This window comes from Typopeltis vanoorti, chromosome 13, assembly GCF_054136105.1.
Source record: "Typopeltis vanoorti isolate ZY-2024b chromosome 13, IOZ_Tvanoo_1.0, whole genome shotgun sequence".
Taxonomy (NCBI): Eukaryota; Metazoa; Arthropoda; class Arachnida; order Uropygi; family Thelyphonidae; genus Typopeltis; species Typopeltis vanoorti.
The window spans coordinates 72,485,734-72,509,328 of NC_143561.1; the positions used below are offsets into that span (position 1 = coordinate 72,485,734).

Sequence of the window (23,595 nt, forward strand, 5' to 3'; positions counted from 1 at the left end):
TACGCACGACGCAGGAGTACTATTAAGTAAAGAACAAATACAAATGATTTGGTCACCATTAGTCGTCTGAAGAAAGTAAAAGCGTGATGTCAGCTAATGGAGGCATTGTTTCTGTTTCTTATCACATCTAAAACACTTTTTTTCCGGTATAATAACGAGACTATGCAATCACTGTAGCCGAACAAAACGTTTATTAGGCTCTTTAATGAATTTAATGAGTCAAATACACATCACTTGCTAAATCGTAGAGGGGGGGGAGAGTCCACTTACCTTCTTTTATTGGCTGTTACACATTATAATGGTCTGTTTTATGTTCACTTCCGGAGATGGCGAGACAAGCTTTGACACAATAAAATAATAGACACTGTGAACACCTATTTCTTTCTCACACGCACACACACAGAGAGAGAGAGAGAGAGAGAGAGAGAGATGACATGTATATACTGAGTAAGCACTGACTGCTGCTGTTAGCATGTCAATGCCTAGCAGTTATTTATCCTGAGTTTCTTTTTAATAGTCTGGGACATACACATATCAACACAGGTTGCCGAGGTGATAACCGAATAGGTGTTTATAATATTAAACTCTTAACATGAAAGAAATGGAATGTGAATGGAAATTTCTTAAAAAATAGCAGTAATAAACAAACCTGGAACATCAATAGTCAAAGTTGGGGGGTTGTCCTGAGGCACGCTGCTTAAAGAGGCACTTCGAGTGATACTGGCTGGGATGTCGGTAGAACCATCGGGCAGTAGTGCTGTCTGAGGCAATATTCGCCCTTCAGGAGAATCGGGAGGAGTAACTTGATCCAGTCCAGCCCAGCTATAAGAAAATACAACTTTATTAGTCTAATTTTGAAAAATAATCGGTGATCATTTAAATAAATGACCCGATGCGATCAGCTATGTAGCACAATGAAATGTCATCTACCACATCAATATTGGGAACATATTCTCAAAAGATAAACAGTTTTATATCAGACTGTATTTGGATGTTCAGAAATTCCAAGGAAATAGACATTTAAGAAAACAGCAAGGTGCAGAATATCTACATGATTAATGCATTAATGTGTATCCGTGTATGAATGTTTCTGAAATTCATAGGACACTTTGCGGATCGGAGATTTGCATACTTGATTATTAAACAGAATTTCTACTTTATGTTTTGATAAGTACAATATGATGTAAAACCATCTTCAAGTACATTAGAATTTCGAAACTCAAGTCAGTAACAATGTAGTGAATGACTTTCTACTCGACTTTTTCCAAATGGAGTTTTCAATTGGAAAAGGTCTGGACTTGAAGGCTTTCCAGATGGAAAGTCTGTAAATGAAGTTTTTTTCGAATCCCACTATTCCATGAATGTTTGTGAAAAGTGGATTGAAAAAATGCCTGGTCTTTAGAGCTGGGGTCCCAAATTACCTAACACTTAACCCGTCCATAGTACTACATGTACTATAGGCTCCCAACTTTTCGTATGTGGGAGGGAATTGGATTCAGCGATTAAGGCACCATAAAACTCTCGGGATGTTTGCAGAAATGCAAAACTAGATAAAAAATAAAATTAAAACTGACTTATTAAGTCAAATCGTGCGGTTAGCCGAGTGGTTACGCGCTCCGCAACCATATGCCTGGGAAAGGAGTATCCTGTGTTCGATTCTCGTAGCTAATGTGAGGAGCTAAGGAGCTTTTTCAGACATAGCCAAGTCAGCCAGTCTTGGACGTGGATGCAGGGTTTTTCTCCCCAGTTTACCTGGGAGGTTTCCTCCCACAAAGCAGGCAAACCAGTCTTAAGAACACAACGCTTCACAGACAATTACACATGATTGAGTGTGGGGGTAACGACCCCACCTCGTAGTGAGTTATAAAACCCAATAATGGGAGGCCAAGGCCCCACATGGGCTGTAGTGCCAAAAGAAAAAGAATTACGGCAAATATGGAATAGTGAAAAAGAACGACAAGAGCACAACTTGGCACAGCCTGTCTTCTCTTTGTTTAAGACATTTTTAATACACATCACTAACAGTAAAAAAAGGGTTTATAAAATATGCAACTGGATTCCTCTTACTAATCTATACTACAGCCTACATGTAAGAACACGGCGACGTTTATTCAGCAGCCGAGTGACATGCTAAATGAACGTTATCTGTAGATGCGATTTTAATCGAAATTTTAGCTACTACTATTATTATTATTATTATTATTATTATTATTATTATTATTATTATTATTATTATTATTGCACGGGCACCTCCTTAGAGTCCGAAGACTCATCTTGGCAGACAAACTATCCACACAATATCTATCGTACCTCTCTTTGAATTCATTAACAGTCCAAGCACTCATGGCTGACTCTGGCAATCCATTACACTTATTCACCACTCTCCAAGAACTATTAAACATTTTCCAGGGATGACCTCTCGTACTGCTTCCTCTATCCAAATGTTGAAATATTTCAGCACTTGAAAAGAGGGGGGTATGATATAAATTAAAATGTTTCTGGCATATTCCCTATTCTCCATCTATCAACCAACTTTTGTAATCCACAAATCCTCAAGCTCATCGTGGGAAGCATTCCACGGCCCACTCACCTCTGGTTCCTCCCTACCACTTTCTCATCCCCAATATGGATTACGGCACTCAGGAAACCCTGAGCGCCGTAATCTAGATGTGCTTCAGTAGCCAAGTAATTCTGTAAGCTACCCTTAACTACCTTAGCGATATGCCTCTTAAACTTCAACTCTCTGTCTACTACTGCACCCAATCCTCATCCTCGTGAATTTCCTGGAGTGCAGTATCCTCAACATGGTACACAGATTGTAATCTTTTTATTCCAAAATGCACAACTTTACACTTTTTCGAATTAAATTATATCCATTATGCTTTGTCCACTGTCAGCCTATTGAAATCATCCTGCAAGCTCTCTACATCAACCTGATTAACTATTATCCCTACCGATCTTTACATCTCCAGCAAACAACCGAATATCTCCCTTCAAATTCTTTCCTATATCATTTATGTACAAATTAAACAGCAGTGGTCCCAGCACACAGCCCTGCTGCACACCACTAGTCATTTACTTTCTCTTGGATTCTGCTTATAAGGATGAAGAACGGCTACAATGACCGCCTCCTTTAAACTAGGGCATATGATTTCTTTGTTTTATTTATTGATAGGATTTTATTTATTTTTATGTGACTTTCACACGTATGGTTGTAAACCTATAGTATATTAGTACTGTGAGGTGGGCTAAGAATTTTTTCCAATTTTATTTTATATCATATTTAAGTTTATATATATATATATATATTTGTATTTTTATTTACTTTTTTAAGTGATCTAGAGACCCTGCTCTAGAGGCCAAACATGGAAAGTTTCAAGTTCCTTCAGACCTCCAATAAGCGGGACGGTGACCTCATACGGGACGATGATATTCATCTCCCATCTAAAAATACGCCACAAACAATCATGCCCATGAAGGAATTTGAACTCATAGACTGAGTTCGAGAGCGGATAGGCTAACCACTCAACCAACCAGGCCAGCTTAGTGTGTATAGTTATCAGAATTAAAGTATATACAGCCTGTGACTAGTGGTGTGCCACAAGGATCTGTTCTTGGACCACTGCTGTTTAATTTGTTCATTAATGATATAGGAAAGGATCTGAGAGGAACAGTTCATTTGTTTGCGGATGATGCAAAGTTGGGTAGGGCAATAGTGGATGCAGATGACGTCAAAATTTTGCAAGATGATTTGGATAGATTGGAGGTCTGGGCTAAAGAGAATGGATGTCAATTTATTGTGGCAAAATGTAAGGTTATACATTTTGTGTTGAAAAGATTAGCAGCAGTATATCACATTGGTGGAACTATACTCTAGGAAATTGATGAGGCACGAGATTTAGGAGTGTTGGTGGATAAGGAGTTGAAGTTTAGGAGGCACATTGCAAAAGTGGCCAAATCAGCTCATCAAATCACTTGGTTGCTGAAGAATACGTTGACAAGCAGAGACAAGCAGGTTATTGTTCCTCTGTATCGAGCCTTGATAAGACCCCATCTCGACTACTGTGCCCAGATTTGGTCACCTAGGTTTCTTCTTGATGGGGAGGAGGTGGAGAGGATCCACAGGCGAGTGACCAAGATGATAGCAAGTCTGTGGAATGAACCTTATGAGAACAGGTTGAGGATTTGTGGGTTGCAAAAATTGGTTGATAGGTGGAGGAGTGGAGATATGATTGAGACATTCAAATTACTGAAGGGTTTCTATAAAATTAATTCAGAAGATATTTTTGAGAACAGGGCTGGTTGTGGACGGACTAGGGGGACATCCATGGGAACTGAGCAAAAGTGTGGTTAGTAAAGGTGTTAGAGCTGGGTTCTTTACTTTTAGAGTGGTGGTGAATGAGTGGAATGCGCTCCCAGAGTCTGTGGTGGATGCTGTGACAGTGAATGAGTTTAAGGCGAGGTATGATAGATACTGTATGAATGTCGAATAGTTGTGATGAATATGATTTGGGGCCTCCCTCGTTGAGTCTAATGACTCCCTGGAGTTGCCCGTAATAATAATAAGAATATTATTATTATTATTACTGAAGATCTACATTCGTTTAGACCATTACAGTGAAGTTCTCCAACTTAAAATTCGATAATGAAACGGGAATAGTTAAAGGAAATTAGCGCTTTCCACCTAACAAATATCATGGAAGATAGCTGTTGAATCAGAGACTGAACAGAACCATACAATGACAATGCATGTCATAATAAATTACTAGTTAACATCTATATAGGTAAATGTATATGTTGTCAAGTGAGCAACGCATGAGGGTTCATATTCGAGAAGTTGAATACGAACGCACACAAAAAAAGAAAGATGTATAAAGCATGGCTCTTTTGCTTTATGCATCTTCAAGAGGAGCGCCGTTTGTAGGAAATTATTCCGTTCAAACAATAGTATGTTTCTTGTCATCTTTGCCATCATTCGGAGTGTTTGGATTTCAGATTCGAATTCAGTCAGGTATTGCCTGCGTATGCGTGCATGCATGCAGACGCGCACCTCTAAAGATTGAGATCAGCAAGCCAATGACACACCTTATAATAATCTCGGGGCAGGTCTGCCAGTATGCACTACTTGTCACGCTATGTACGAGGCCAATTAAGAACCAACGTCCTTCACCAAACGCCGCATTCTTCAGCAGGTTTGATATGTAAATGTTGTCTGTTTGCCAAAGGGCTTGAATGGCATGACACCTGCGTCAAGTTCGCAAGGTGGAAACAAAGTTTGCCCTTCAGTCACAACTTTACGAAGTGTTCCTGTCAGTGTCAAGGTTATGGATGTTGCTTTATCTTACATCAATGTAGGCTGTCCCACATGATTCATTGTCAGTGCACTATTATGAAATCAAAACATTTAACATGTTTTGATTCCATAATAATAATCATGCAAGCACTATGTAATGACGAGAATGAATTTTTCTCCTAATTTTTTACGTTTTCAAAGATTCAAATTAATTTGAGGCGATGGAAACGAATGTAAATATGATGAACAAATTACTTAAGCAAAAGGGGGGGGGGGGGGTAGATAAGTTTTCGGAAGGACGATAGTGAAATATTCATTAGGTTTTTACAACTTTATGTTTTATTAATTATAATTTATTTGATTCTTTACCTTCATGATATTTATTTCAAAAATTTAGTTACAATAAAACGATAAAAATAGATATAAGGCTCATTTTTATTCAAAAAAAAAAAATCTACTGAATGGTTGCAGGAAACTGTGAAAGATCCGCCCTTGCAGTAAAGTTAGATCCATTATTCGAAGTAGATTTTTTTTTTCCCTTTCGAACATTTTTCCTTTCATTATTTCGATTATTTCTTATATAACAATTAAATTCGTTTTAGTTTTGATTTTGATTATGTTAAAATTTTGTTGTATATTATTTATGCTTTCCGGATAGATAGAGTAACATCTGTGCCTTCAACAGGTTGTAGGTTCGAGTTCCACTGTGAGAATGGATGTTTGTGATATTGGTGGTAAATGAGTTCATTACTACTGTGAGACCTCCATTCTGTTTACTGGAATCCTGAAGTTTGACAAAGATCCATATTTGTTTTGAAATTATGCTTTGACCTAGTTCCTCTCTTGTAGATGATGCGATGCTCGAAACGGCTCACAGGCTGCAATTGTTATCATTTATTTCTTTCATTCCATAGTTTATTTCATCTAAGAAGTTTTCCAATCATCTTAGCCTTTTATGTTTCTAACCTTTTATATTGGTTTTCTTTTTTCGGATTTAAATATCATGTGTTCATTATTCTTAATACACTGAACTACTATTTTCACATTATCCAACCTACAGCCTGTACCATTAGATTAGCTAATAACAACAGAAGAATGGATTCCTACTTTTTATCTTCAGTATAGTTTTATTTTCAGTAGAGTCTCTAGTTTTCTTTTACTGGTATATTTTACTGTTAAAATATAACATGGATCATTCTTTACTTTTCTTGCTTTATATTAGAACAAGCATTCCATAATTTTCCATCTTAATGATATCACTTGATTACAGCCAAAAGAGGATAACTACGTATGGATAGTAAGCAATGCTATTGAACTCATTAGTTTCATATTTGGTCTCTAGAGAAGGGTTTCAGGATAATTTAATCCTTAATCCACCCACAGTCTACTGATGGATGTCCAGAAATTTTAATTTCATATGTTTCGGATATTTACTCAGCTTTTACTATTCCGTGGGTTCCAGATCAACTTCCATCTCAGCATCTAAAGATTCTCCTTAAACACACACGAGGAGATTCTCTCTCTCTCTCTCTCTCTCTCTCTCTCTCTCTCTCTCTCTCTCTCTCTCTCTCTCTCTCTCTCTCTCTCTCTCTCTCCATCGAAAAACTCCACTTAAACCTGAAAAGTAATGTTATTCATTCATTCATTTCTTCACAGGTTAGTATCGTACAGTACGTATCAGAAGATAATGCAATAGTAAGGGTTATGGAGAATAGCTAAAGACCAAAGGTTGCATAACAGCAGTAGAATCCGATTATCAGACTATCACAGGATTGAAGAAGCCTAACTAAGGTTCCTCCATCGTGAGAAAGTTGTTTTTGTGCTGAAAATCAAGACTTGGTGCATATACTTCAAGAACACCGCATCGTATCAAAATTTACCTCTGAAACTGTATGGTGTCATCAAAGTTATATGGGCTTACTAAGTTTTGAACTTTCTCTCTGGCTGATTTCAGAATACTCTCACTGCGTGCCTTGCAGACCGTGGTGAACTTACGAGAATGATTTGTCGATTCTTCTGGTCCAGAGTTAGACAGCACACAGGATATTGTTGAACTTAGGCCTTTTCTAGCTTTACGTGTGGAACTATAGTTGTAGCTTGGATTTCAGTGAAGGTGGAAAAATAAAAATACAATACAAATATAAACTTCTGTGGATGGAATTCACGTTAAATAAATAAAATTCTACCAGAAAATTATTCCAGTCAACTCAAGTCGAATGAATACACAAAATCAGAAGTACAAACATGTATTTTTGTTCTTTGGAAAAATTTAAATCAATCCCTCCACATTTGCAATGTTACTTCTCGATTAATATAAGGTAGATGAGAATGTATAATCTGTAACAGTATAGCACTACTTTTTACTATCAACAGGCGCGTTTCTCAAAATGGGTTCGTGCTTACAGAAGCACGAACCCATTTGTATTTGAAATTTGTACTTGAAATTGTTACAAAAATTTGTCAAGCTGGTCTCATTTTTTTTTCGATCGAAACACATGTAACGGTACAAAAGAACAAAACTCATCGAATTTCTAATACAGTCTATATGGAATTTAATAACATTTCAAATGTAAAATAAACATAAAAAGATGTTTATTTGATTCCAATTTCTTTTCAGTTAGATCATTATTGTTGGCAAAACCATCCGAACAATTAGGCAGTGGATGAATGGAATTTAATGAATTTTAATATTTAGGGTACATTAATTCAATTTCGGTTTTAACGAATACATGCACACAATCAACAGGTAGTACTTTTTTTTATTACAAAAGTACCAACTCTCGATATTCTTTGAAAGACCTAAATTTGTAAGATATCGTATTAGTACTAGAGAAACCAACGGAAATATTGATAATCGAAAGTTCTAATCTGATAAATTTCAGGCTATACTGTTTAAATATTTATAAGAACTCGCTAGAAAAACAGCACAGATAAGCTAATCTCAGGTGCAAAACTTCGGATTTTTTTTTTCATTATAATTTCATTTGGGGGGAAAAGAATTTCAAATAATATTTTTCGTTGTACTCGGATTGTTTTTATTCTCAAAACGATATGAAATTATAATAATTCACTGCGGTTTGGTTCAATTATTTCTGTTATTAAACCAGTCCTAGATTCAAGACTGATGGATTAAAAAATATTCTATTCTCATCGACAAATTTAAGGAAATTTGATATAGATTTAGGATAACTAAAATTTGTCCAGTCGTTTCATTTGGACTTTTAATGGCAGCATAGAGCCTCTGTAGCTCAGTCAGTATAGACGAAGCCCTTTGGTCGGAAAGACCTGGGTTCAATTCCCGTCCGTAACGTGAGGAATCTTTATTTGGTCTCTTTCGCCGAAAGGTGAGTTAACTGGTCTCATACGGGGTGGGTTTTTGTTTTTTTGTTTTGTTTTTTCACCCGGAAACTCGAGTTTTTCTTTCCCCAGAACAGGCAAACCGGCCTCTTGAATACACACGGATTACAGTCAGGAATACTTAAGATCCAGCCATAGGCTTGATTCGTCAGCTATGCCGGTCCCGAGCCCGGTAAAATTAGGAAGAGCGAGATGATACCGTACCTCCCCGTAAAAGGGGCTAATGGTCGTTGTATCATCATATACGATATAAATAAAATGGCAGCATTAGGGAAAACAAACACATGCTCAGCATATATGCTCAAAACGACTCAAGGCTCGGTTATAGTGATAATGAAATATCGCCACAGAAAAATTCCATTATGAAACGCATCTTTTTTTTGTGATTGTGTGCAATATATATGTTACATTAATTCACATCAGTATGAAATAAAAGTGCACATTATGCTTCAGCGGCATCAGTGTAGTCCGTGTAGTGGCAAATTACGGTTTCCTATAATTGCTTAATGAAATGTACCCAGATGCAATTTCTACATCATTAGTCTTTAATTAAGCCATCTTTGGTTTGATAGGAAAATACATCCCACACAAACACATTCTATTATATAAATTGCTCTGTATATACAAGGGGAGGAGATTGCTACACAGTATATTAGTTTGTGTTGCAATCCAATCCGTAAGTATTTAAAATCACTGAGCCAAGAGCCCAGTGATTTTAGATGCTGATTATCTTGGAATGCATTGCTGAAAAATATTTTAATACTCATGACCAGTTTTGCTGATTATTACAAAGATAATCATCATTGCAAATAATAATAATAAACAGAAACGGTTTTCTTTTATCGTTAAATTCTTAACAATGATTTTTAAGAGATGACGTTTTAAGTCTTGATCTTTTGAAATATGTCTACTTTAAAATTTCTATATCTTCGAACGTAAACGAATCAAGATTGTAATATCCTAGAGTTCACTGATTAAACAGCGAACAATATATTTGAAATCTTCAATTATAAGTGACCATCAGAATTTACTTAGTGAGTTTTTTTTTTTCATTTAATACTAAAGTGGCTAACAGTAAAATAAAAAGGGTCTAAATAGAAGTCATCGATGTAGATTAAAAAAAAAAAAAAAGATCATACTATATCTATCTGCGTGATAGTTACTCTTTTCCTGTCATATGTACAAAGCAGACATCTGAGAAAAGCAGGTGCTTAAATGCTCGATACGTTGCTGTCACTGGATTAAATCTGAGATTTCTAAATATCATTAATTTTGTCATATTGGAGTTTCAGTCTATAAAGACTTGTAGTAAGCCAGCTGGTGACAACGTTTCGTGCAATACATTATTAATCTATTCATATAGCTAAGGTTAGAAACAACTGACTGCGACTGCGTCAGACTTCGACTGCGACTGAGCCGGTTATGCCATTCATGTAAATGTTAAACAGGTTTGGAAAGACAACCGCTCTTTGTGGAGCGTTTATTTTTCCAAACAAGTAACTGTCAACTTTCTGTTGTGGGTTAATCCTGCAAGTAATTTCCTTTTTGTTTTGTGTTGAAAGTAATTTTTAAATTACGAATGTTAGTGGTCCACTTACTATTTACTAATGTTTTGTTTCAGCGTTTCGAATGCTTTGGATAAAAAGAAAAAGAAAAAAAAAACGCTTTTATATAAGTAAAGTGGCGTCAAATCATCACTTTAAGTCTGTAAAATCTTGTATAATGTTGTTTTTCCTTTTGTATTCAGATGCATACTCTCATCTCATAATTTTCTTTTAAACGTAATTAAACCCAAACCGTATTTTCTTTGTTGCTCCGAACAGTCTTTTTTTTTTCTTGGAGTTAATTATTTGTCAGTAAGAATGAATCTTGTTCTACAGTTAAAGTATTAAAGTTTTTTTTAATGTAATTAGCCTATTACCAAATGTATTGAACAAACACTTTGTTCAAGTGAATGAGGATCTATTTTTTTTTCACTTTGTAAATTACATTCTACTTTATTTATCAGAGTTGAAGAATCTTACTATTTACTTCTTCACAGTTCTCCTTAGCATACCTGAATTAAAATAAAATCTGCCCAGCCAGAGTTGGAATTATTTTTTGTACGAACAGATGGCCAACCTCTAATAACGGCTAAAGATTTTTGCGAAACATATACCGAAACCAAATATAGAAATGATCCACGACAATAATAAAAGGCGCGATTTAAAATAGCATTCTTGTTCATTTTCGCTGTTATCACAACATGAATGACTTTCGTGAATCCAGTCACTTTTAACTTATGTGCTGTATGGCTTATTTATTATTATTTATGAATATGATTTTATAAAGTTTCGAATCATCTGAAACTGAAACCAAAGTTTCAGTTTGAGATAGTTTGACGAATTTTGGTAGAAATCCTGGATATCAAATTTCATTAAATTCCATCCATCCAGAGTGGAGTTATTACTTGTCATTTCCAATTTTATCACTAAAAATCTTCCGATTTAAACCCAAATTAAAACACTTCACTGATTTTCGTAAATATCACATTCGGATAAGTATCATATGCTGATCCAATTCATAACTTTAGTCTCGTGAGAAGTAAGAATTAACAGGCACTCCTAATAGGAGGTAGAAAAGAACCAAGCTCGTATTAACCAACCAAGAGGAGCATAATTATTCAAGCAGCTGATGTCCTTCAAACTAGTTGTGATGCATCTCCTATAGAAACATTGACGTGCACAGTGTAGCAGTTAACAGTCACCCAAGCCAAGTTTTTGCTAAATCTAGTGTTTTTGTCTTGTGAACAAGTGACAAGGCAACCCACTGATTTGACTTAAAAAGAATGCAAAAAAAGGAAACTTAATACACAGATCACTGCTAAGACTTCATTTGTTATGCAATGTCTTAAGTAGTGAAGTTTGATTATGATGAGTTACAGCAATTAGCTCTTTCAGAAAAACAACTTTTGAAAGATCGATTTTTATCATTATCTTGGCTCTATTACAAATATATATATATATATATATTTCTAATAGAGACATGGTATATGTCCCCTTTATCATTTGTAATAATAATATATATATACAGTATATATATTTCCTCATTTAAAATTTATATAAAGCATATAAATTCTAAATCAGGAAATAACTATTGAAATAAAACATCACCTCATTTTAAAACAATAGCATATGTTGAATAAGAATAATTATCGCTTTTTTTTATAATTTTTAGTAAAATTTTCTCCCTTGTTTTTATTAGATAAGTTATCTTTAGGAAATGAGAGAGTAATGCACCAGTGTAAATAATATATTTGTATCGCTTTCTATTTTTTGCGTGAGTTCGTTTCATTTCATGTGTCAAGAAAAGGGGAGCTGGATGTAGTATGTGGTAATATTTAAATAACACCATCCATTCACTGTTATACTCATAAATTTGTATAGGTAACGTGTTTGTTCAGCAATTTAAACATGTCATATTAATGTTTGATTGGTAATTTAGTTTCTGGCAGAAATTTTCGCTGATGCACTTTTTTGGGGATATAAAATCTTTATAAGAAAACACAAATTTTATTAAAAACTTTTAGTGAAAAAATAACTTGATTTTGGCAGTCTTATTTTCTTTGTTTTGATAAAAAAAAAACTGCGCGCCACAGAGTTTTTCCTTTTTTTTTTTTTTTTTTTTTTTATAATAATCTACAGTTTGGAAACCTATATCACATTATTACCGCTGATAGATTAAGGAAGGGTTAGAGAGTTGACAGCCACTGCCTTGTTCTACTTACCAAACACGGTTTTTGTTTCACATCAAGGGAAGAAAATCAACCACCACTTGAGGGCATTCGTATACATCTATGTTACGGTGGGATCTGAAACTACAGGATCTAGGATGGAAAGCGGAGATAGAGCCACTTGGCTAAACCAGGCAGGCGAGCTAGGGGATGTCATTTTTTTTTTTTTGTCATTACTAAATTCAAGATTTAAGGGAAAGACATGATATATTCCCCCTTTATTCCTACTCTGAACTACTATTGCATACATTGCAATAGTAGTAATTCTCACAGAAATGATACCAGCATAGTTTTGTTCGGTTTGTAAGTTTTTTATTTTCTGAGGTCATGTTGATCCACTCCTTTTTTTTTATTGTCCAAGTCAGACAGGCAAGTTTTCACATTCAAAATGGACCATTTAAGTTTAGAAGTATGTCAATTTTTTTCTCATAAAAATTTGAGTCTTCCTGATTTTTGAAAGAGACTAAAGAAACCTCTTCTCCTCAAAACTCATCACTACATCGCATAACATCACTGCAATGTTACGAAAATTATTCTAACATACTCGTTTTTTCTAGAAGACTGCGAAACCATATGGCATAATGAAGTGTATAAAAGAAAGAAAATGCACTCCAAAATGACTTTAGTTGGGCTCAGTAATAAATGCTTTATGGAAATAAGTGCTTTATATTTAAATTACTTCCAATGTGTTATCACAGGATGGCATATCATCATCAATTAGTGTAACCAGAATAATTAAAGCATCTTAGATCAATTCTAGCTGTCCTTATTGAAATATGGAAATAGGCTGCAAGAAACTAGGGGAAACAGTCATGCAGACTACACTTCACCTTGACAAAAAGGGATATACAGAACATGCAGAAAAGGTTTCCAAAAGGCTTCTCATCATTGCAGAAATCACCCAGGAGTTCATGCTATATGCAACTCATGCCAAAATATTACGACTTGACTCGATTGTTTCAGATTTCATGGAAGGGTTGCTATATATAAGCCTGTGTACAAGTTGCCTCACCTACAAACAGTGCTCGAGCTCATCATAACTGAACAGCAAACTATCAGATAGCTATGGTAAGTAGTAGTGAATCACAAGGTACTTGCTTCAAATCAGATGAACATTATTATTATTATTACGAGCAACTCCAAGGAGTCCTTAGACTCATCGAGGGAGGCCCTAAACATCATGTCCAGAACAACTATTCAGCATCCACACAGTATCTATCATACTTTGCCTTGAACTCACTCACAGCCATGGCACCAATAACAGACATTGGCAGCTTATTCCACTCATTCACCACTCTCCAAGCAAAAAACCTAGTTCTAACACACCCTTGCTAACCACACTCTTGTCCAGTTTTCATGGATGGCCCCTAATTTGTTTGGGTTCGACAGTTCCAGGAAAACGTGTCTTAACAGAAGGTATCATTCCACTGTTAGGTGCGATAGTAGCTGACTTATGGTGAATTTTTCTCCTAAACCGAATTAGAACTCTTGCCTTAGTGTCCAGAACTTAACAGAATAGTAATGACAATTCTGCGTTGGTACAACCGTTCAGTGGAAACACTACAAGTTGAGGGTTAACATGATAATACACTATATAATATTGCAAGGGCTGTGTGAATGTGAAGAAATAGAGTGCAAAAGTTAGGGTATCTATAAAATTCTGATCTGAATCCTATAGGGTACCTTCAAGTTAAGGCTTTGGGTGAGAGTGAGGTCAACATGCCCATCTTGATTACAGAAATGGACCATAATTTAGCAGAGGAGTGGGCCCGAATAGTTGTATCTGTCAATTACAATTAGTGCAGTCTAACCGGAAAAGAAAAAGCAACATCTATAATAATAGTAAAATAATTTTGCAATATATTGCATATAAGGATAGCTGAGAATTTCACAAACATCGATACAACGTTGATCGTGATTACAGATTGTTCGCTTTCCTTTGCCAACATTCTTACTTTATATATTTTATTATTTTGCAAGAATATACTAATGAAAGAGGAATCAAACTATTTTTTGACATAACCTTCAAACTTGTTGAGACATCTCTGCCATCATTCCATGAGTTTGAAGGGTTGCTCAGCCACATTCTATCCCTCCTGTAGAATATGACTATCTGAAAATTTTCAACACTCATCATGCTCCTGATTTTTTATAATGTTTGATATCATAAACTGTTTCGTACTAAATGCAAAGATCATCAGCAATATTTCTAATCTGAATAACCTTGAATGGCGACATCCATGACATTTTTAAAAAATGAAACTATTTTCTTGAAACTAGCAAGAAAAACCACACATAATTTATAGACACAATACGCTGGCCTCATAGCCTTTAGTTGCTGTAATTTCGAGCAAAACCACAAGAATATCACTGTGATTTTCTACTTAGTCTCATCTACGAACATCTCGAGTTCCAATAATGAATGAAGAAGACACAACGCTTCACCGAGAATACGGTATCCCCCCCCCCCCCCACAAAAAAATAGACATGCAATATTATCCTATACGGTCTATATAATATGTATTATATAGTTTTCCCTAATGCTGGATCCTTTAGTGAAATTAGTTTCATGTTCAGCTGCCAAAAGCTTACTTGCAATAGTTGGAAGTCTGGCATATATCTCTGGCTGAAAACTTGAATGAGGGATGCAAGGAACTTTAGCCAGATCTTGAAACTATGTTAACTAGTCTCAAATTTTGGTTGGTGATGGGAAATTTGAAAATACTTGAAATATCTTGAAATTACATGTTGGTTTGATGATATACACAATTGTCTCAAATAAAGTCCACTAATGCTTCGCGATTCGATATGCCTTCGCTATAAGTTTTAAGCAGAAATAATCATTCAAGAATATGGACAATTCTTACGTTTAAATTTAGTGACGTTGATGACAATATAAGCATGCTGTTATTTTCATTGCTAAAACGATTCTAACAAAGCTGTAAACTTTCTAATACACTTGTGAACTTCGGTTTAGTATGTAATACGTTGTGAGCACGAAAAAGGAATAACTTCAGTAAAACGAATATAAACTTTCAGTGATCCCCCTTTTTATATATCAGTTCAGGAATTTTTCTCTAACAAGAAGTTGGTCTCCTAGAACTTGTTAGTTTTCGTTGGCAAATGATACTTTTCGAAAAGTCGGTACAAGTTTTGAAAACTAAATTTATCGAAATAGTATTCGAACAATTCTACAGCTGCTTACTCCACAAATGCCAGTTGCAAAGGAGGCTGAAATACAGATCACGTGAGAGAGTAAAGCCGTTTCGACTTGTCGGAGAATTAATCAGCGTGGATTGCAGTCGGAGTAAACGATCGTCCGTGGGAACCATACTGTGGCTGAAACTAATAAGAGCGCGTTTAGGGAAACACCAAAAGCGGCAAAACAGGAAATCTCCAGAGGGAATGAAGACTTAAAGAGATGGAAAGAGGGCAGAAAACTGGAGAATCCTTTCGAAACAGCGAGTGCAACGAGATAAATTGTTGTTTTTCCTCTTAGATTTGCATTTTGCACCTCTGTCCAATTTTATGGGAGGGTCCTTCTTAAAAATTAGCGAAATAATTTCAAACCATAAAATAATACTACGTTTGCCCGTGAATGCGTATTGCTGTTACTCTCTACTCTCTCTCTCTCTCTCTCTGTATTGCAAATAAATAGAAAAAAAAGAAGCTTCTTTTGTATTGGCAGCATTTCCAGCATAAAAGACTTTCAGGAATGTTTTATTGAAAGATGAAATTTATGAAGATAAACAAATAAATACAACACCACCTTGGTGTCAAGTATAAAGCTTGTTGATATGAATTAGATGAATTAGAGAAGAGTCTGCAAAGACTCTTTTCCCCTTTTATCCTGATAAGTGTTTGTTTATTGATTGTATGAAGTTCACTTTGATGTCCAAAAAGGAAAACGGCATTAGAACGCAATAGTCATTTGCTGCAAACGTTATGTGAAAATACTTCAGTTGTTATAATGAAGGCTGCAGTTGTCAAATAAGAATCAGGGAGTTTTGCAAAAATTAAAATAAAAAAATAAAGCTGAAATTGAAGGAAAAAAATCGAGGTTTTCAGGACAATTGGCAGCTGTTTCACAGCAGGTCACCTTGGTAGATTCATGGCCGTGACCTGAGGTCAAATTATTATCTCGTCATCGGCCCTGCACTGCTGAATTTGTTCGCATAAAAACGTGTATATCTACTGAAAAGCAGTCTCTGGCGAACCACTTAAGTGCAATAGCGCGTGATCTGTCATTGATCCTTACTTAACTGATCTGTGAAGTGACAGATAAGTAGTTCACTTTCCCCTTTGTCAGACTGCCTCTGCACTTACAGCGTTGTCTTTAGGAGAACATTTAACCCCTCTGTTTTACATTTCACTGCTCTCACATATACGTCACATTACGTTCCACTCGTGATTACAAATTCTACCTTATGAATTAAAAACACAGCACAATAACGTGGCATCTTTGTGATCAATACTTAACCTAAAAAGACATTATAACATGGAATTGTGTGTTAGATACCCATTTTGCTGCTAAACAGTTATCCACTAAAATTTATGAAAAAAAAAAAAAACTTTCTGAAGAGATACGTAACACTTAAATTACATGAAAATGACCTTCGGAAACTCAAAGGAAAGAAGCACCTAATATATAACTATGAAAGAATCACTGTTATCGTAGTTATATACAATTATTACCTAACATTTTAGACAACTTTGTTGTTACCCTTGCTTTAATTTTAATGTACGTATTTTGGTGCTTTATTTAAACCCTGAAAAAAAGCCACCAATTTTAGTGTGAGCGAAACTTCGAATATTATTTTCGAATAAACAACTAATATAAAAAAAAAAAATCTGTCAACATGGACACGTGTTCATTTTTTGCTTTTTCCTCCTTAATTTCTTACACTAAGAAATAAATTTTGCAAGAATTTTATTTCATAATTGCGAAACTAAAAATTGATTAGTTTTCGCAATGTGCATCCTCATTAAATCAATTTTTTTTACAATCTAAGATATTGAATAGTGCTTAGAAAAAAAAGCAAGAAAGACTTTGTTAAGCAGACATCGAATTATGTTTCGTTCATTTTTAATCGAAATAATGCTGCAATTTTTTATAACTGGGAAGGGGGACTCAAAAGTTGGAAGGGTGGCCCAAGCATCTTTGGACGGACTGAGACTATTACATAATCTCGATTTAAGTTTGAATTTTATGATAGATTGATGGTTTAGAAAATATATTTACAAGGAGATTCCCTTTTTTTAAAAAAAAATAACGAAATATTTCACTCTGACCTCTTATATGTCTATATATAAGAGGTAGAAATGATATTATAAGAGGTAGAAGATATGTAGAAGGTGTTTTACCTTGGTTATAATATATGTTAAAGATACCAAGCTATTTTAAACCTGGTGTTTACTCCATTTCCCAAGTAAGCAAACAGACAAATAAGTCAAGTTTACGCCTGCACGTAATGCAAGTCTAAGTGACCAGTAAAGTAGTACAAGTCTAGGCAACTCGTGGTAAAGGTGGAATAAGCTCTGATCACTATTCTTAATATTTACCCCTTAATGCAAAGTCCATCTCCTTGAGGAGATGTATGATGCTATGCATTAAAGGCAAGGGGCCACTACGCAGACCGGTTTCGACCTTTATTGAGGTCTCATCAGTGGGAGCCAGGCTTAGAAATACCAAGGTTAAGTAATACAGAGCTTATATTATAAGCATTTTACCAAAATAAGTTACCATAAGGTGCTTTGACCTTATTAAATAAAATCTCAGGATGAGAGTATGATGTAGAAAGTTTTTTTACCTTGGTTGTCTGTTTGCTTACTTGGGAAATGGAGTTAAAACCAGGTTTAAAATAGTTGATATCTTTAATAATATATATATATATAAATATATATATATAATATATATATATATATATATATATATATAGGGGAAGACAACCACAAATTATTCACTGCAATCCTGTAAACTATTTTTGTATGTAGATACAAGAATCGGCAATTTCATCCTCATTGCAGAAGCTAGATCATTTAAAAACATGATGGTCTCTGGTTCTGATTCAATACTCAACTATTTTAGCTGAGTCGGTTTTCATAAACACGTCACATCGCATGTATACAGTTAGTGATGCGTCTTCAAAGAATTTCATCAACAATACCCATTTTGCTATAATAGATCACTCTGTATAGGTTTTCTCGCTTAACACCATAACACTACATCTCGCCAGACTTCACCTACTTTGAAAAGTTCTGCCTGTGTAAGTAATATTCAAGCATATTCATCAGATTAATCTATCCAGAATAATCCAACATCATTGCACTGTTGCAATAAGGATTTCTTTCGCTCACAATTTCTAGAAGTCGTTGGAGAGGAGATATCTGCCCATAAAATGTGCAATATAGTACAGCAGATTAATAAACGATATGTTGTGGACCTCGGAGGTCGGACTTTTAGGGAGTGGTGCAGGCCAATACAGTATACACGGAGCCCATTTCGCAAGATACACCCGAAAAGCCAAGCATCTGTATTTCATTATTTCAAAAAAACAAAGAAACAAAACTTTGCGTGTGCGCGCGCGCACGCACACAGAGAGAGAGAGAGAGAGAGAGAGAGTGTGTGTGTGTGTGTGTGTGTGTGTGTGTGTGTGTGTGTGTGTGTGTGTGTGTGTGTGTGTGTGTGTGTGTGTGTGTGTGTGTGTGTGTGTGTGTGTGTGTGAGAGAGAGAGAGAGAGAGAGAGAGAGAGAGAGAGAGAGAGAGAGAGATGTAACATTCTTGGAAATGGGCCTAATTTGTATAAAGGCAGTTCTGTACTTTTTCTCACTCCTGTAAAGCCATATCTTTGTAAGTTTTCACTGAAAAAATTACAAGTATGTAATTTTTTCGCGAAACATTTTCAATATATATATGATACATAATTTAAAAGTGAAATGAAAGATGGCCATAAAAAATGTTACTGGAAAGTCTTCAGTTTGATAATATTGTGATATACGAACATTTTAAGTTCGATTTGGATTGTAGAATACTGGTTCCAAATAGACTCATTTCTGATTAAACATAACATTTTTCAGAGGTCCTGTATGAAGACGCTGAAAATGTAGAATACTATCTCCCAAATTACATCATTCGACATCTGCCTTTAAATAAATATTCCCTGGATAACCTAACGTTGCGGATACTGTAGGCAGAATGCTGGTACGGGATGCTCTAAGACGGCCAAAGTCAAAACTTTGTCATCACAGGAAAAGAAATAAAGTGCGGGGTTACCTGATAACTGAGGTCAAGAGACTACGTCTTACGAATAAACAGGAAGAGAATAAATATGCGTATAAACTCAGATGCAGACTGCGCATTGACATACATTTTAAGCAACGTTAATAATAACGGCATTTGTTTTTGGAGAAAGCTAAAGTTATTATACAGATTTCAAGGCAAATAATTACGCAGTTTAATTTAAAAATGTATAACTTGATATAGATTGATCCTTTATTCTATTTCTTTTATACTGTCTTGATTACTGGCATATTAGAATTAACATATATAAGAGATCGCTGAGCTAGCCTTTATAGTAAATTATAGTAAAACCATATTGCCATCTTAATCTAGATGGATTAATTTAAAAGATATATTTCTAAGCAACTTTGCAATAGTCAATGACCTGATGCAAATCGTACATTGGGTAGATATACCCTAATCCCTCATAATCCTTTTCACTCTCCCAATACTCTTGATCTCTTTTTTTTTAACCAGTTCTTTTCTAAGACACGCCATAGAGGTCACTTCTCCTCCTGGAAACTCAGATCACAATCATTCCCAACCTTGTGCCTCTTGGCAATATAAAGGTGCCAAGTGGGACGACCTAAGGATTTCTACTCTTTTTTTCCCAAATACTTGATTCCAGCGAGTCATAGATATTATTCTCAATGGCAGGAAGACCATTTCCCCATTCTCTCCAAAACTTTTATACCTTTTCTAAGCGCTGGTCCAACAGAAAGCGTACCAAAGAAATTGAAAGAGAAAAAAAAAAAAACTTAATACAGAGGCCTATATTAAGAACTCCAGCCTGTATTTGCTCACCTGCTCTCTCTCTCTCTCTCTCTCACACACACACATACTCTCTCTCATCCAGATAGCACCACTGAGACATCACCTAAAGATAAAGCTGACATCCTAGCATCACTCGTTTCTTCCAACTTCTCTATAGATGAAAAGGAAAACGTTCCTCCTACCATGTTAGAATTTGAGCATTGTATGCCTTCTATGGTTCTTTGGCAAAAATACATTAGAAATACTAAACAACTTGGACACTAAAAACTCTTCTGCTCCTGAAGGCATCTCTCCAATTTTACTCAAACATTGCACTCCAGAACTAACATCTGCTCTAAGTCTCTATGACCTTCTACGCTTAGCTGGCACTTATTCCAAAGCGTGGAAGCAATAATATATCCAGCCTAGTCTAAAAAGGGAGATAGAATACTGTCAAACTAGGCCAACCAGTTCATCGGCGACAGCCAGCATGGCTTCTGTCATTTAATATCCACGGCTGACCTCTTAGCCTATATCACGCATCACTGGACACGTGCCATGGAAAAGTTCGGAGAATTTCGTTCTTGACATTCCAGAGCTTGCGTCTTGATCGCGTCTGGAATCGAGGCCTACTAAGTAAATTGCCATCATTTGGTCTATCTCCTACCCTCTGTAATTGGGTAGAGAGCTTTTTCTCTGGTTGTGCAGTGCGAGTCATGTGAATGGCTCCGTCTCTTCGAGGTTCATCACGAGTATAGGAGTGCCTGAAGGCTCCGTTCTATTGCCTACCTTCTTTCTGCTATACAGAAATTATCTACTCTCAATCTCCACTAAACCTATTCGCAGCTTTGCGGATGATAGTACTCGCCATTCATTCTACTTATTTAACCAATCATCTACAGCATCCGGATATCCCAAGCCTCAAAATCATCTTCGACCAATGCCTTAAACACTAATCTCCATACAATTTCATTGGGACGAGCATCAGTTGACGAGGGCAGTCATCAACACGCAGTCTTGCCTTTTCTCTCACAAAAGGGATCTCAGCACAGTAATATACAAATCACCAGACATTTACCTCCAGCCTCTTCTGGCATAAACACGTGATTAATCGCTTCTTCTACGGCCAAAGAAACATTCTCGAGATCCCGTTCAAGAAGCTATTTTTCACTCATCCAGCTACTAACTCTATACCAATCCGAAATCTGTCCATTTTTAAAATGCCCCTCACTTATTTAAGGCGGGACACTTGAAACCTCCCTAAAAATTCTCGATGCTGACCAGAGGGGAGCCATTCGGCTAATAGGTTATCCCTCCCTTGCACACTCACTTCAACCTCTATCTCAAGACGCAATTTCTTCACTGTCTGTTCTACAAGTACTTCCATGGTCGTTACTCCACTCTACTCTACTCTACTCTATTCTACCGACAACCATCCCTTCGAAACAAGAGCAGCAGCTGCCTAGCATCTGTACAACTGCAAACATACCGAAACCTCTCTCTCTCTCCGCACACACACACACACACAGAGAGAGAGAGAGAGAGAGAGAGAGAGAGAGTTAGCTTTGCATTAGGAAGCTCCCCTCCGATTTACATATTCAGCGCGATTACGAAGTACCCTTGAAATCAACGTCACGTGCGGCTACTACAAATGGGCACACCTATCCTCTGTACGTAATCAGTAAACGCAGGCAGATAGTTGGAGCCCGAAGGGCAGGTGCCAGTATTTCGGAAACAGCCGCACTTTTTTTTGGTTGCTCCCGTACTACTGTATCAAGGGTGTACCAGGACTGGGTTAACCATGAACAGATATCCACCAGAAGGGCTCACATTGGTCAGCCACGCGTGATTGATCCTGGAGGTGAGTCGGATGCCACGACTGGTATCTCAGCAATGACGTGCAACAGTCACATGGTTCACCCACCAGTACAACAGCGGGGCGGTTTGATCCATTTCCACATGCACCGTACCTTGCTTTCTTCCTAATTGCACAAGAATACCCATGATGACGGCCAGGCATGCAAACAACGCCTAGCATGGGTCAAAAAAAAAAAAAAAAAAACGTCGGGCCCTCGGCAGATGGAAGAAGGTCGTCTGAATTGATGAGTTCCATTTCCTGTTGCACAATGCTGATGACCGGGTTCACATTTGGCGTGAACCCGGTCATCCCTTGGTTGCACAGTTGGGATTCAACAGGGTGGTGTTATGGTCTGAGGAGCTTTTTCCTGGCACGCCCAAGATCTGTTGGTTATCATCCCACAAACACTGAATGGTGAACACTACAGTGACCTGTTAGCCGACTATCTCCATCCATATCTGTAGGCCCACCCCCGACCACAGTGCCATCTTTCATCAGGACAGCGCACCTTGTCATCAGGTTCGAAGCCTAGAAACAGATTCCACACCTTGTGTTATAGTCCTCAGACTATTACACAATAAGGCAGAGTTAACTCAGTGTATATGATTAAGAGTTCATAATGCCACCAGAATAAGATGATCACATTTATTTTAATTGACAACACGATGTTTCATCCTAATTGCACAGGATTTCTTCAGGTGTAAACATGCAAACTATTAAACTAATAGACAAAACAATAAGGACTAACAAAGGTGACAACTGTTAAGCAGTTACAGAATAGACTGATGTTATTTTAAAATATCTCTAATTGTTCAGAATGTCGTACGTGTTTACGAATTCACGTGAATGTGTTTGGCTAATGAAGGCAAGGATGTACTTAGACAAATTGATACTTGGGTTAATATTTAGGATCTAATGCCATTTCCAAAGACACCCAGATTTTTCTCTCCGTATCATATTATAGCAACCGTGTAATAGTTCCGATTTATCCCATAAAACTTGATATCTCATTTGCGAAGCGTGTTGAGGGTGAACTGATCTACAGGACAGAGCACATAATGATGACAATATCTCGAATGTGTTCTTCAATACGCCGTTGTCCAATTGATTTTTCTGTCTGGCCGTAGTAAAATTACCGGTAATTGCACCATAGCTGATAAACAGCCAGATATTGAAGTGGGATATGTCGAGGTTTTGTGGATCGGAATTGTGATCTCATCTCGATAAAAGGGGGGGGGGGGGGTCAATACTAGTTTGATTTTATATTTCCTTAGTATTTTTGC

General features: G+C 36.4%; 1 protein-coding gene across 4 annotated transcripts in view; it reads right to left on the bottom strand.

Moving 5' to 3' along the window:
- LOC150100282 (proton channel OtopLc-like) overlaps positions 1-23,595 on the bottom strand; it is a 121,969-nt gene that overhangs the window by 41,008 nt on the left and 57,366 nt on the right. For all 4 annotated transcript variants that reach the window (XM_090402747.1, XM_090402746.1, XM_090402749.1 and 1 more), the window contains one exon: positions 650-822. In XM_090402747.1, the coding sequence (XP_090258873.1) occupies positions 650-822 (173 nt within the window). The remainder of the gene's footprint in view (positions 1-649; positions 823-23,595) is intronic.